Raw genomic sequence first — 15,486 nt, 5'->3', positions numbered from 1 at the left:
GATATGAATGTAACAACTTCTTTGTAATCATCATCTCCATATAGAGCATCCCCAAGCTTTGACAGAAACCATGTCCAATTGGCGTCTTTTTTTTTGTTGACAATAGCAAATGCGACATGAAAGAAGCCATCATTTGTATCTTTACTAGTTGTACCCAACAAGGTTCCCCTGTATTTATCAAGAAAGTGCATTCCATAGATGAATAGCAAGGATCTGCAGCCTATCTTGAAGCCAACAACACATTTATGGAAAGAAAAAAATGCGTGCCTAAAACAATCGCCATCATCCTCGACAATGGCAAAGCTACCAGGGTTCGTCTCCATCACCTTGCTTGCATACCACATCAATAGGTCATAGCTTGCCACCTCACTCCCATGAAAAACACCTCGGGCAACCTCTTTACCTAACAAAACTTTTTTATAGGATAGTTTAACACCATGATCACACTATCACATTGAATGTCAGTCAATAGCCCTATACAATGGGCAGTCTTTCAGTTTCTATATCACACTCGAACTAACCCATTTTTTAGAAGCTTTTGGGTATGATGTCGTGTCGATACCGTCTCCGCATATGTGTGTTAGGTATATAGTCTTAATTCTAAACGTCTTATGTCACCTTCCTTAGATGAGTGGACACACCACTGGCAACCCTCAACAGCACAGTGGATAGTCATCCTCTGTTATTGTTCTCTGTGAATGTAAAGTTAAAATTCCATTCGATAGCAAAATTCTGAAGTGAATCATTAAAATGATCACCATCATGAAACTGTACACCAACTTCTAATGAAACATTTCTAGGATGATCTAATGGATTATGGATCGATAGGACTCCCTCATTTTCTTGTTGAGATGGGAATGTGCATTGCTCGAATGATATGCTCTCTGAAAACGAATCTCTGCTGGTGGTATGAGTACCACACGTGAGATTAAAACAAATGAAACAACAAGAAACGAAATATAAGAAGAAACATACAGTATTAAACAAAAATATCACAACTTAAATGATAAATTCAAATATTAAACAGGAACGGATATAACTAATCTAGAAAATTGGATTATATACGAAAACTTGCAATTATAAACAAGAAAGCCCAATAGAAACCGAAATGTCAAAATTCTAAATGGAAATTCAAGCTATTAATCATAAAGCCATTCTTTCATGAATTTGGTGATCAAACCGAACATATAAAGCATAGAAATTTACGATGGGACTGAAGAACACGATGGCACATATGCGACCCCCTCGACAGTATCAACAGTAAGATCAATGGCAGCGTTGTTGAACATGTGGTTTACATGACACATACGTTGGAAGTCCACCTTGGAATCAATGGGACGAATCATTCGGTGTGCATCTGGTGTGACGAACTTCACCCTAACACTAGAACTTCAAGCCCCCATCTCTCACATATCTCGCCTAGTACTGAATCCCAAGAAGTTAACATTGTGAACTGCAGGACGCAATCCTTCCCCTAATATCTGGAGACTGCCCAAAATGTATCCATTGATAACCTGCACCAAAAAGGATTACAATACAAGAATGTCATACAATGATATGGTTTATAGATGCACATCAATGGAAATAATCTCACCCAAAAAAAAAAAGACTCATAGGGCCCTTTGAATGTTTTCTCAAGCCTTCCTCGACAACCTTTGGTTGTTACAAAGATCTTGAGGAGTAGGTAAATTGCTAACACCGAGGTGAACATGAATGTGAGATAGTAGAGACAAAGCTTGCCCAGATGGAGACAAAAGGAACAAATAGAATTTTGGTTGAAGAAGAAGGAGACAAGTAGAACATCTAAGGAGGGTTAAAACTACACACAAAGTACAAAAGTTAAGTGAAAATATAGGAAAAATGATTGATTTAATGGCTATCTGTCCGCTTTTAAAAAGTCATTCAAGGTAAATGTTGGAATTATAAAAAAAAAACAACAAACGGAGTGAGATGCAAGAATTAAAAGAAAATAAACTAAAAAAAAAGCTTATTTGTAATATTCAAATGTCAGAAGAACTAATCGGGATGTTTTTGAAAATTTCAGAGAACTATAACTAATTTTCCCAAATTTTAAACAAGACTGTTTTAAGACAACAGAGCATGCCAATCCGAGGAGGTCAACTCAGCACAGAGTGAGCGCCTTACCCATTGAGTATTTTTTAAAAATTTTAAAACTAAAAAAAAAATCCAGAGCTTTCAAAAAATAGTAAATAAATAAAATTTAAAGATACGAAACATATTTGAAAATAATCATGCGCTCAAAAAATTAAAACTAAAATTTGTCACTTTTTGTGAATATTAAAAAGACTTCTCATTTGAAAAACATCCGCATATATTATTAAAACAATTAATAAAATTATTTAATAAACTAGTTTAAAATTGTGTACATGCAACCCTGTTGACACCTTGACTTGCCGTTAGGGGTGGACATAGGCCGGGCTGGGTCGGGTCTGGGCTGGGCTAGACTCAAATATACAACCCATATATTCGGGCTGGGCTGGGCCGGGCCATGTTCGGGCCAAATTGTTTTGATCCAAACCCGACCCATTTGATTGTCATTAGGCCCAGGCCCAGCCCAACCCGACCCAAAAAATAATTAATTTTTTTATGAAATAATTGAAATAACTAAATAAAACTACTACTACAACCCCTAAATTTTTTCAAACATTTAAAAAAAATACAACACAAGTATTATAAATGTTTACTCTTTTCAAGCCTATTACTACTTTATATATATATATAATTATATATTATAAATAATATATGATATATATATTATTTATTTATTCGGGTCGGGTCGGGCCGGGTCAAAATTCATCTGACCCAAACCCAGCCCGAAATTCAATCGGGCCAAAACATTTGAGCCCAACCCAGTTTTTTGGGCCAACTTTCTAAACCCAGGCCCTGTATTTTTTGGGCTGGGTTCGGGCCAGCCCATTAGTCGCCCGGCCCATGTCCACCCCTACTTGCCGTTAAGACTTGGGCTTTATATTTAGGAGAAAATGCGCCATTACCAATGTTGACAGTAAATCAATAAAACTTTAACAATATATATATATATATATAATAAAAGAGCAAAAACATGATAATCAATTAATGACATATACCGCTCAGAAAATCTAATGACAAAACAAACAAGACCAGGAAATATACCATTCTTGATATCGAAAATTATAAGTCTAAAATTCCAGCCAAAAAAATAACAATTAAAATATAAAAGTTACAGAACTATGCATATAATTACCAGATCATTCCTGCCATTACAAGCTTACAACTCATATTCATATCACAGAAAAATTAATAATAACACCACATTTCATTTCCATTAAAAGTAAAAGATCAACGAAATCAATGCGCAGACAAAACATTTAATCAACTTCTCATTTTATCATGGAAATTGTAGACCAGGAACTGCTAATTGGAAACATGAGATCCTAACCAGAAAAAAGGACAGTTGTCTATAGATCATAAGCTCGAATTTCTGTGGCAAAATTGATAATGGAAACTTCGACAAAAAAATTACACAGAATCACCACCTTCCTGACCATCTTCCGGAGTACTTTCTTGACTTGCTTCACCTTCATTCTCACCTGAATCACCTTGATCTTCCGCTTTCGCGGGACCTGGTCCTGCTGATACTTTCACCATTGATGGCCGAATAAGCCTCTCCCCGAGCTTAAACCCTTTACGGAATTCCTGAAGTATGATGCCTTCCTCAAACTCCATTGAGTCCTCACGCATTATTGCCTCATGCAGCTATTACAAGAAATGAAACAATTTAGAAGGAAAATGACCAATCAACAGATCTTTGATTGTCTGAGTTTGTAGAGCATCTGTAAGTGAGAATGTCAGAAGTGCTCACAAAAATAGATAACTCTTAAATTGCACCTAGTTGATCCAGTTTTAGGTAATTTTGATTTAAAAGACAAAATTATCAAACTTGACTTAACTAGCAGTTTAAGTAGCAGTAATAGCATGTAATGAAACAGGAATATGGGTTCAAGAAAGTACCAAAGGATCAAATGGATGACCAACAGTTTGCACGGCTTCAACACCCAATGATGTAAGGATCTCCATGAACTGCTTGTAAATGCTTTGGTAACTGTTATTGATCTTCTCTTCCCCTTCAGTCTCTGCCTTGATTTGGTCTTTGGCTCTTTCAAAATTATCCAAAACTGGCAATAAACTTTCAATAACATCTCCTTGCACATTGCTCATCAGAGAAAGACGTTCTTTCTCAGTCCTTTTCCTGAAGTTATCAAAATCAGCGCTAATTCTGAGAATCCGGTCCCTTTCTGTTGCCAATTCTTGAGACAACGAGTCCACTTTGGTTGCTAGGGAATTCTTCTCATCTTCAATGGACAAAAGGAAGGCCTCTATTTCAGCTATTTTTGATTGGTCATCACGTGCTAAAGCTTCTTTGTATAATTGCAATGATGACAATACAGCCGAATCCATGTCCTCTTCTGTATCGGTATCAACATCATCATCTGCACCCTCCTCAGCAGGAATGTCAGTTTCTGCATCTTCCTGTGTATGATATTTTCAAGTTAAGCACAGCCTTGTGTTGTAAATTTAAACTGAAACACAGTAAGTGTAGTTATAGCACAAGAAATCCGCATCTTACAGATCTTGTTCTTGGATTGATTCAGGTAAAGAAATTTCCATATAATCATAATATTTCTTCAAAGATTGATCCAGGAAAAGAAAGATCAACCTAATTCGTTAGTGGTCTTTTTAAAGTACGCTACTAAAGCAGAAGACGAGACAAAATGATAGAAATAAATGGTAAAAGAAAAGCATCTAATGGCCACACCATATAATGAAAATGTGTGATATATATATGCGAACAGGCAACTTATCATTTTTGTTGAAGTGTGGCACTAGCTATTGTGCCATGCAATCATTTATCATGGACATTAATTCAACAATAAATAAGATGCATACACCTAGGCCCTAGTATACAGAAATAGTTACCATTATGACCATTATTTGACAATCAATTAGATGCATACCCCTAGGCCTTAGTAGACAGATAGTTACCATTATGACCATTGGATTAGTTTTTTATTAAGGACAGAAAATTTGCCAAAATGTCATAATGATCAAAATGATGTAGCACGTATACACCATAAATATCATATCCAAGTTCTAAATATGGATATATTAAACATCCATAATTATGATTTCATTAATGAAAATGATGGTAAGGGCATTGGCAAGAATGGACTTGATAGACAAACTTTACAGGCGTATAAATGTGGGATACAGGGTCATAGATGCAACCATATCAAACTCAAGATTGAGAACTTCAATATTGGACTTTCAATGAAACCATTTACACCGAGAACCAAGATAACCTCATCAGGATAAAAAAACAGAACAAATGATGCCCCAAAGCCAATCATCAAACACAACAAGTTCTTTGACATCAGGCAAACACCATATGGTGAGGATGCTACATTGCAATTTTAGCATAAGAATCACCACCAATACATAAAAAATGGACTTATATCTTAATCAGGTGAGGAAGTAATGAGACAACCAGTGCCAAAGAAATAACATGTGCAAACTTTAATTTGGAAAACCAGTAAAACTTTGGCACCTCAATTTGGATTCCTTTAAAGACAGTAATTATTAATGAAACATTGATTGGGAGAACTGGTAAAATTTTGGTTCCTTAATTTAGATTTTTTTTAATGCAAATCATTATTAATATCCTACCTAATACTTGCACATTGAGAACTCTGCACAGATCATACTTGCCAAATAGGAGTACCTATTCGTTTAGAAAAGGATGCCAAAGAATAATTTCTTACTAAGTTTGTGGATGTTCAGGAGCTCTGAATCTTTCTTTGAAGCTCAACAGATTTATTTTTTCCATCTTAAATCTTAGCAAGTTTACTAAACGGGGTAAAAAGAGATCATGATCATCCTCCTCTCTTCTTGTCTGTGATATAATAGTAAATATGCACTCTCCCAGATTTCTTTTTGTGTTTTTATAGATATAATAATAAACTTTCATTATGAACAAATGAAGAGCAAAAACTAGCTCATTCATAAATTAAAAATGAGTTCATAAAAAAATTTAAAAAAACCAAAAAGAAAGGGAAAAAATTTGATAAGGGAAATAAAAAAGGTGAGCAATAATGTCAGTCAATATCCTAAGAAAGATAGGTCTGGCAGAAAATGAGAAGCATTTATTTTACAATAGAATCGGGCATAAATTTACAGAAACAAGGAACTGATATAGCAGGTCAACTAATTTAATTTGTCAAACTAGCAACACTTGATAATTAATGTTGATCAAATAAACAGAAAATCATAGATTGGGCATAAGCTAAAAGACCCTAAAAGACAAAATAAAGAAGATAGGAAGACAACAAGAATACTTTCTCAAAACAATTTCTTCATAAATTTTCTTGTATTTGTACATGAAGAAACTTATAAAGGGCAGCCGTAAGACAAAGCTTATTATTTCCTCCCATATAACCAATAATGCTAATGCTAGAAAAGACAAACATACCATTGTGCCAAGGCCACAAGGTTATATTTTGAATAAAAGCTAGTAAATGTAAAACTCCTAAGATCATTAAGAACCTAATATAACTAACACATCCATCAAATAGAAAATTAATATCAGCAAACAAGATATCCTATTCGCATTTTTCACACTCATCAAAATATGGGCACATATCCCATTACAAAATAGCTTCCATAATTTTTTTTTTTTTTTTAACCAATAAAATATCTAACTCAGGCTATTCTAACCTCAAATAATCACAGTAAAATCTAATTTGCATAAAAGCAATAACCTAAAAAAAATGATCATCAAGCCAAAGGAACCCTCATGCCCATAAAGTTCTTATACATCTAAGGATATGGATTGCCCACTACTAACATGCCACATAGAAATGGGAAAGAGAATTCAATTCTCCTTGTGTAAAGCACTGTACAAAAAGTTCTAAAGTTACTTATTATAATTGTAACTTCTATTCCACCCAGTTGGAAAATATTCATTAGATGAGCAAGGCATAGAAATTAGTTCCTCACTCCTAACCCCTTCTAATCAACCTTACTTTCTTGTATCCTCATGTACCATTTTGGTCATTTAGTTGCATTAAATATAAACTCTACTTGTCTGTTTATTGTCCACAATTACTTCCTCAACAATAACCTTCCGAATAAAACCAAACATTGTTGCAAAAAACAAAAAACAAAATCCATTATCCCCACTTGGTTATTTCCTTGGTGTTACCATCGACAAACTCTAATATCTCAATAGCACAAAAGATAGTTTTTATCATGAACCTTTCTATAAGGTCCTGGCCAACACCACAATGTTTAATCAAATAAAATGATGCAACAACCTTTTCAATCGTCATGAAGGTTCATTGACTGAACAAGGAAACTTATATAAACTAGAAAAGTACATCAGACATCTAACAGGTGCAATTCACAGTTCCATTTCAAAACCCTTGCAGTACAAACAAAGGTATAATGTTGTTATATCCAGACAAAGTATTAAGTGGGATTTAACATAAAGCACATGGGAAAAAACATAATTATACGTGGTGCATCAAATCTTATCTTGTTTAGTTACGAAGACAACCATCAATAGGAGTGTTATTTCTGTGGTCATAAATAAATATAGCCCTTTAAACTCACCTAATGGGATATTTTGCAGTTGAACTTTCACCATCACCCTCCAATGATGATAACTAATAAAAAAATAATTTTTGAGGGAGATATTTGAAAATACACGAATTTATACTAGCACATATGAAATGCTATTTTGATCATCCACTCCTTTTCATTACTTAAACTCAGTGGTCAGACCTAAGTTTGTACGCTATAGCGAGGGGAAAACACATATTCAGTGTATAAAACACATATCTTCATCTTTTCGAATCTAAATTGTAGCTATTTTCCCAAAATCCCAAGTGAGAATCCAATTCAATATATCGAAACAAGAAAGATATTGCAAAAACATGCATTCATTGTCTAAAACATTTCTATTCATCATTTTATATCTAACTTCATTTCCACCATGATCATTAAACTTGAAACTGTAAAAACCTAACCATCATTACTGCTTGCACTAAATCCCAAGGAATTCATCAAATGAGTAAAGCCAGCATTTCTCACATAAAAATTATATTTTTCTGCTGTAATCTCACAAGAGAACCCAATTCATGATAAGCACCATTGCTTACATTGATCCCCAAGGAATTAATCAAATGAACTAAACCCAGCATTTTCATGCAAAAATTATATTTTCCCAACATAATCTAAAAAGAGAACCTGATTCAAGACAAAGAAAGCAAAGAGATTTTTTTTTTAAAAAAAAAAAATGCATTCAGTGTCTAAAACATGTCTGTCCATCGTTTTAAATCTAACTTCTTTTCCACCATAACCATTACACTGGAAACTATAGAAACCTAGCTACTACCAATACTCGCTCTGAGTCCCAACAAATTGACCAAATGAATTAAAGCCAGCATTTCTCAGGTAAAAAATTATATTTTTCCACCGTAACCTCACAAAGAGATCCCAATTCACAATACAGAAACAACAAAGTTTTTGAAAAAAAAAAAAACAATGCATTCTGTTTCTGAAACACATGTGTTGATTATTTCAAATATAACTTTTTCCCACCATAATCACTCAACTTAAAACTACAAAACCCTAACTAAGACCACCCGAATCCCAAGAAATTCACCAAATGAATTGAAGCCAGCATTTTTCAGTAAAAATTCTATCTTTTCCGCAATAAGCTCACAAAAGAACCCAATTCACAATATAAACACGAGAAGGCAAAACAAAAGGAAGGCCATCAACCTTATCAGCAGAATCATAGACATCCTGCTCCGTGGAAACAGTGGCGAAACAAAGAAAACCACCCTTCCTCGAAGATTTGAGTCCGAAAACCGGGAACCTAGATGACAGAGAACATCTAGAAGAGAGACGAAGAGAAAAAGAAGGCGGAGGCGAAGGGAAGCATCGCCTGGCTTGGGAGAAGGCGCAAGAAGGGCTGGCGGCAGAGAAGAGAGCAGAGGCGGCCATGGTGGCAAGGATTAAATGGAGAGTTCTGGGGATTTCGAGGGGGATTGGGAGGGAGGGGGATGAAGAAGGAGAGGGGAAGGAGGAGGACTGCCGCGGGAGAGGATTTGGTACACCGTCCACGTGGTCTTGGCCCGAAGGATCCCAATTTTTTTCTGTTAGGAATGAAAAATGAAAATTTCGTGATTTGGGGCGTGTATTTCATTTCATGACCGTATATTACATGTGTGTACGGTTGTCAGAAGAGATAGATGGAGAATTCTTGATTGTTCTGGGCTGGGGGAGGCAATGCCCATGGGCCGGGCCCAACTTAGTGTTTGAGTCTGCCCCTATTTAAGAGCATTATTTTGGGGTTAAAGACATAAATTATCCCTAAAATTTTTCTATCCGTTTGTTTTGGCTCCTAACATATTAAGTTGTAGACAAAGAGAATCGTATTTTTTTTAGAGTTTGAGTGATAAGTATTAACTTTTAGGGACGTACACGGATGAAAAAAAAAACTACCATGAGTCCTTAATCTCGTTGTTATTAAACTTGTTTCAAATAAGGGGACTCAGGGATATGACTGGGCTACATGCCCTTTGGTTTTAATTTAAAAAAGTTAAATTTGGATTAATTTTTCTTGAAAATAAAATTGAATAAATTTGTTCTCAACAATTTGAATATGCCTCGGTTTTGCTCAAAACTAAAATCTCATTTATAATATTATTTTCTTATTGACAATTAACTATATTAATTACATAATAATATATTTATTATATGATATGTATTTATACATACTTCACAATCTATGGATATATTTTGAACCGTTGAACTCAACTCAAATTTGTATCACTAATTTTAATCTTCTTTAAAATTTTTATAGAATCAATCTCGAACTTAGGGATGGCAATAATACCCATACCCGACCCAACCTGACCCGACCCGACCCGAGTTTGACGGGTAAAACCCGATTTGACAGGGTTTCGGGTCTAGTTCGGGTAAAACCCGACTTATATGAAACGGGTGCGGGTGCGAGTGCGGGTATGGGAATTCTAATACCTGACCCGTACCCGAACCCGTACCCGACCCAAAATTAAAATTACTAAAATATTTATATAATATATATATATATATATACTAATATGTTCTACAACTTCACAATTTAGGGTTTTTTATTTTTCCTTTTTGTTTGGTCTTGTAATTATATAATAATTTTATTTTTATTTTATTTTATTTTATAAAAAATTATAATTACTTTTAAGTTATTTTTTTTATAAAAATAATATATTTTTTATTAATTTTTTAATATTGGGGCGGGGCGGGTATACCCACGGGTACCCGATTACCCGTCGGGTTCGGATTCGGGTTCGGGTATATTAGTGGGGTATCGAGTACGGGTACGGGTATGGTAATACCCGCACCCGACCCGACCCGTTGCCATCCCTACTCGAACTATCTTCATAGCCTTGATTTGTACATAAGAACCATCATCCAACAATAATGGAAATTAGTGATAATAATAAAATTGATTATTAATGATCAAAGACATAGAGGTTAATTGATAAAGCTACCCTAATTTGTTGAATAACCAAAAAAAAATGCCACTCCATAACTATACATAGCGCTAAAACACTAAACCCACATATGATGAATAATTTTATTGTTGTCAAACAAAGCAGAAGCCTAAATCATGTGAACATGGTAACCAGAAGTTGAAGTAGTGTACACATATTAGGTAGTTCTTTCATTGAATGAAATTGTGTTTCATTGGAAAGATTCAATATTAAAAATCAGAAAAATTGGGAGAAAAATGTGTCAAACTTACTTTCATGTCCTAATTTCAAATAATTTACATTAATATATAAATAATAAGATATATTTAATGAAAATAAATAACTTCATTATAAAATATTTTGAATATTATTATTATTATTATTTTGACAAATAGACCACAAACGCCCCCCATTTAAGGGATTGCCAAAGAGACAGACAGGTACAGAGGTGCACCAATTACAATGGCTTATAAACCTCATGGGAAAATCCCCCGGTCCTGTAATCCTGGAATGGTGAAACCACTGTTTTTCCCAAAAGGGAGCCCACACTCAGACCGTAAATAGTATAAAAACAGTACTTGGCCCAAGTGTACAGTCATAAATAGTACATAACAGTACTTCTGAGAGAGAAATTTGAACCCTTGCTCTCTCCCTAGTACCCAAGTGTCTTACCATTGGGCTATCTAATGATGGACTTGAATAATATTATTCATTTTAATTATTATGATTAAATATTTATATTATATGATTCAAATAGATTACTATTCATTTTAATTATTATAATTAAATATTTTAATTAGATAATTTATTTGAATTATTATATATTTTAAGATGATAATTAAATATTTAAATAAAAAAAATATATAAAAAAATGGGCAGGGTGGGGGAATGAGTCCCTTTGAGGAAATCAATTCCCCCATCTAAACATCAGTTAACATGTATGTTCCGTTAAAAAAAAAAATCCAAATTTTCTTATTTATATTTAATAATTTTTATAAATTTACTTGTTTCAATTTATCCCTCATGGCGAAGAATAATAAATACTGGGAAGTAATAAATACTCCCTCTAAAGTTTCCTTATCCCCAAAAAAAAAAACCTTGAAAGTTTTCATATCCCCAATACACCATCATTTTCAAGCTATTTATTTTTTAGCCCAAAACACTTTAAAGATGGTAACGGAGTTAAAAGAAGGCAGGAAATTACCTCACTACCCCCAATGTTCATTAACTCTATCACAGGCAAGGAAATATCAAATATACCCTCCAAAGTGGCATGGGGAAGCGATGCAAGGACGGTTACAATATCGAGAAGTTGGATAGTTTGTTTCTTTTGATTGCCTCCATCGTCTCATCATCCTCGCTGTTTGCCTATTCTCACCGAGCACCGTTTAGGGTTTTTCTCCTCTTCACTTCTTTTTCTCACCGGCATTCTCTTCACTGTGATTTCAACCCACAAAATAGCCAAGCTGAAGGTAAAAAGGTCTCTATGGGCAAGAGTGAAGGGGTTGGGTTCTAGGTTTTCTGTAAAAAAGAAAGTTTTAAGAGTTTTTCTATCAAGTTTGGGGGTTCTTCATGTTAGTTTGTGTGTTTTTTTTGTGTGTATAACATGTTTCATACGGTGTATTGTTTATGTGTTAATGTTTGTTACTCTGTCGTCGTTCATCTTGAACTGATTGTTTGTATTATTTTCATTGCGATTGTATGTATAAACAAGATATGGCTACCAGTATGGTGAATGAGCAATGTTATTTGGCCCCTGTTGTGGCAATGCTCACCAAGTTAAATGCTCACCAAGTTAAAGCCTCGCATGACTCGGCGACAGTGGGAAATCCTTCAAGGCACTCCTTTCGCACATTTAATGGAAGTTAACCCTATATTACAAGAGAGGGTAGTGCTGGACGCACTTATGCAGATATATGATGGACGAATCCAGTGTTTTAAAATAGGTGAGAGCACATTTACTTTCAGGCCTGATGATGTTGCTCTTATCATGGGCTGTGAAGGGGATATTGTCTCCTTCAAACACGAGAAAGAGCATTCCATCTTTGAACAAACGTATCTTCATAAAATGCACAGTCTCCACTGAGATGTGATAAAAACCAACCTTCTCAGACTCGTCAGCAACAAAGATGGAGAAGAGGAGATATTTGTGAGATTACTTGTGGTCTATCTAATGACCACCATTCTCTTTCCTAACACTTAACTGAACGCACCAACATGGGTTGCACATTATGTTGACGATTTGGCCTCCCTTGGCCGTTACGCATGGGCGCCCGCCACTCACAAGTAGTTGATGTCAGACGTCCTAGCAACGGTGGCCCGTGTGCAACTAAGGTGCAAGGGGAACTTAACAACCGCTGGATACTTGAAAAGGTGCGTCATGGCCCCGAACATCTGGTTCTATCAAATAACTAGGGGTGACAAGAAACAACGTGTAGGACGAATACCCTACATCATGTGCTATGGAGAGAGCAGTTTTATAAAAGCAGCGTCTATCGAACCTTTGCTAAAATCCCTGAAAGGGAAAGAAGTATGTTCTTCATTAATATTTTATTTTATTTTTTTGTGTATAAATATTGTTTTTCTATATAGTATTTTGTTTCATATGTAATGCTTCAGGCATCCTATGTAAAGTTACAGTATTAATGTGTATAATATACCTTTACTATGTATCTTTATATATTTCCTGTGTAACATTTTTTTTATATGATGTGCAGTTTTTTGAACTAGTCCCCGCTAACGATGAGGAGGCTGCACTGGTGGGATCTATCATGGGTTAGAAATGGCGTCGGGATCCTTCGTCATCCTACAGCCTAAAGAAGATGAGGCATAGCCCCATGGAGGCTAAGAAAAAGTTCACCAGATAGGCGATTAGGAGAAGTGGCAGGGAACGCTCCCTCTCCGCCAGTCCAGAGAGGATTGCCCCTCATCAAACATTTGCTGCTAGATCCAATCACAGGACTGGCGGTGATGACGATGTTCCATCATTTTTGCAACAAGTTTTAAGAGAACTTGGAGAATTCCGCCAATGCCTTGATGATCGTGACGCCCAGGTTGATCGACAACAACAACAAGCAGACCCAATGACACCCCGATAGAGGAAGATGTCAAACAACCTTTACAGCAAGTTTCTCGTTCCCCATCTGGAACATACTGTGCAAAGAAAGTCATGCATAGAAGGTTATCAAGGACCCATGTTCCCCTAAGTACTGAAAAATTTGCACCAATGGAAGAAATACCTACACTTGTAGTGGTTACACCTCCCCAGATTGTGGACCCCGCCAACCTGGTCCCTACACCTTTCATTTGTCTCCTAAAAGAAAAAATAAAACTTAGTTAAGTGCTAACCTTGTTTACCTTACCCCTTAATCCTTTCTTCTTCTTCTTGTCACCATGCTGGGAGTCTTTCTAGAGAGAAGAATTCCCGGAGGAATTCCCGGAAGCCATCTTGTCATGGCCCCCTCCTTGGCCGAATGTTTTCACCCCCATGGTCATCTCCTTTCTTCATTCCTCCATCTCTCTTCTTTCTCTCCACTCTCCCACTTGTTTACTCCTTGGAAGTTGAAGAAGAAGGCCATCCATCACCGGAGTTCGAGTCTCCACCGGTGGTCTTGGCATCCGAAGGTGAGGAGAAGAAGAGCAAGTAGCCGCCGGCGTCCTCCAAAGGCAAGGTAGGCTCTCTCCTCCTCTTGTTGATGGTGGTTGTCTTGTTGCTTATGTTTGCATGGGTTGTTGTTTAAAAATTTTTTTGGTGCTTATCCTTGCATGAAAAAAACCTCACCTTATGCATGTTGAAACCCACCCTTGTGCCTCTTGAGTATCTTTTAGTTCTTGGTCTCCATGTTACATAAAGTTTTTATTCATGGAACCATCTATATGTTTATACCATTTTGCTTTGAAACCCAAGCCAAAAACCCAAGTTTTTTTGCATGCCTAATGAATGTTTAGTTTTTGTAGTTTTTGGCATGTGTGTTGGACCTTATATATTTTTGCAGCCTTGTGATTATATATATATATATATATACATGCATGCATGCATGCATTGATCTACTACTTGTGCTAGGAGATTTATTTCCATCCTTGTTTCTCTCACCTATTGTCCTTGTTCCTCTTAATCATTCTATGTTCCCTTCCCACATCATTGTTATTACCATTAGTATTAGTTTTATGTTAGATCTACTTGTAGATACTTTCAAATTGTTGTTGAAACCCTTGGAGCTTAGTGTTAGCTCAAAGGCTTGTGCTTAACCATCCTTGTTTGGAGAAAGGTTTGGCCATGGCATTAGTTTAATGAATGTTAAGTTGCTTAGTTCTTGCTCACCCAAGCATGGTGGAGATTATTTTTTGGACCATATTTGAGGGTAGAACTAGCATGCTATTTAAAAAACCATGATATTGTGTATGTTTCCATGTGTACATGTATTCATGTATTTTTGGTTGGTTTTCCTTGGATTATAGGATCACCTTGAGCTATAATCTTGGATTTCTTTTTGAATTTAGGAGATCACCAAGTAAGTAATCCCTTAAACTCTTGTATTTAAATTTTTGTGGTTTTTGATTTATTTTCATGTAAAAATTCTGAAATTTTTAATTGCATTTATTCTTTAAAAAAATTATTGTGAGAATGCCATCTATTTATGTCTTGTGTTTTTTTAGAGGAAGAGAAGTTTCTATACTTAGTTGGAACCATAGTGCTTTTTATTTGCCAAAACTTATACATGTTATTTCCTTGTTACTTCCAAATATTTGGCAAAAGTAATTATCCTTTTTGTAACCTTGTTTATTCCCAATAACAAAAAAACTTAAGATTTATTAAGTGCTTGAATCCTTGGTCCACCTAACATCAATTTGGATTGCCTATCTATTATTTGGTTATACATTTATCCCT

At 35.4% G+C, this 15,486-nt stretch overlaps 1 protein-coding gene across 1 annotated transcript; it reads right to left on the bottom strand.

Moving 5' to 3' along the window:
- Positions 1-3,200: 3,200 nt before the first annotated feature.
- Positions 3,201-9,193, bottom strand: LOC120273949 (protein GrpE). Its single transcript, XM_039280699.1, has 3 exons — positions 8,842-9,193; positions 4,012-4,530; positions 3,201-3,756 (listed from the first exon to the last, which is right to left on the bottom strand). Exons 1-3 carry the CDS (start codon positions 9,064-9,066, stop codon positions 3,520-3,522), a joined length of 981 nt encoding a protein of 326 aa, XP_039136633.1. The 5' UTR covers positions 9,067-9,193; the 3' UTR covers positions 3,201-3,519.
- Positions 9,194-15,486: the final 6,293 nt, after the last annotated feature.

This window comes from Dioscorea cayenensis, chromosome 12 (assembly GCF_009730915.1).
Source record: "Dioscorea cayenensis subsp. rotundata cultivar TDr96_F1 chromosome 12, TDr96_F1_v2_PseudoChromosome.rev07_lg8_w22 25.fasta, whole genome shotgun sequence".
NCBI lineage: Eukaryota > Viridiplantae > Streptophyta > Magnoliopsida > Dioscoreales > Dioscoreaceae > Dioscorea > Dioscorea cayenensis.
This window is presented reverse-complemented; position numbering and strand designations above follow the sequence as displayed.

Coding starts and splice junctions, on each gene's coding strand:
- LOC120273949 (XM_039280699.1), bottom strand. CDS start 9,066: ATGGCCGCCTCTGCTCTCTTCTCTGCCGCCAGCCCTTCTTGCGCCTTC. Junction 4,531..8,841: donor TCTATGATTCTGCTGATAAG/GTTGATGGCCTT, acceptor TATCATACACAG/GAAGATGCAGAAACTGACAT. Junction 3,757..4,011: donor GTCATCCATTTGATCCTTTG/GTACTTTCTTGA, acceptor TTCTTGTAATAG/CTGCATGAGGCAATAATGCG.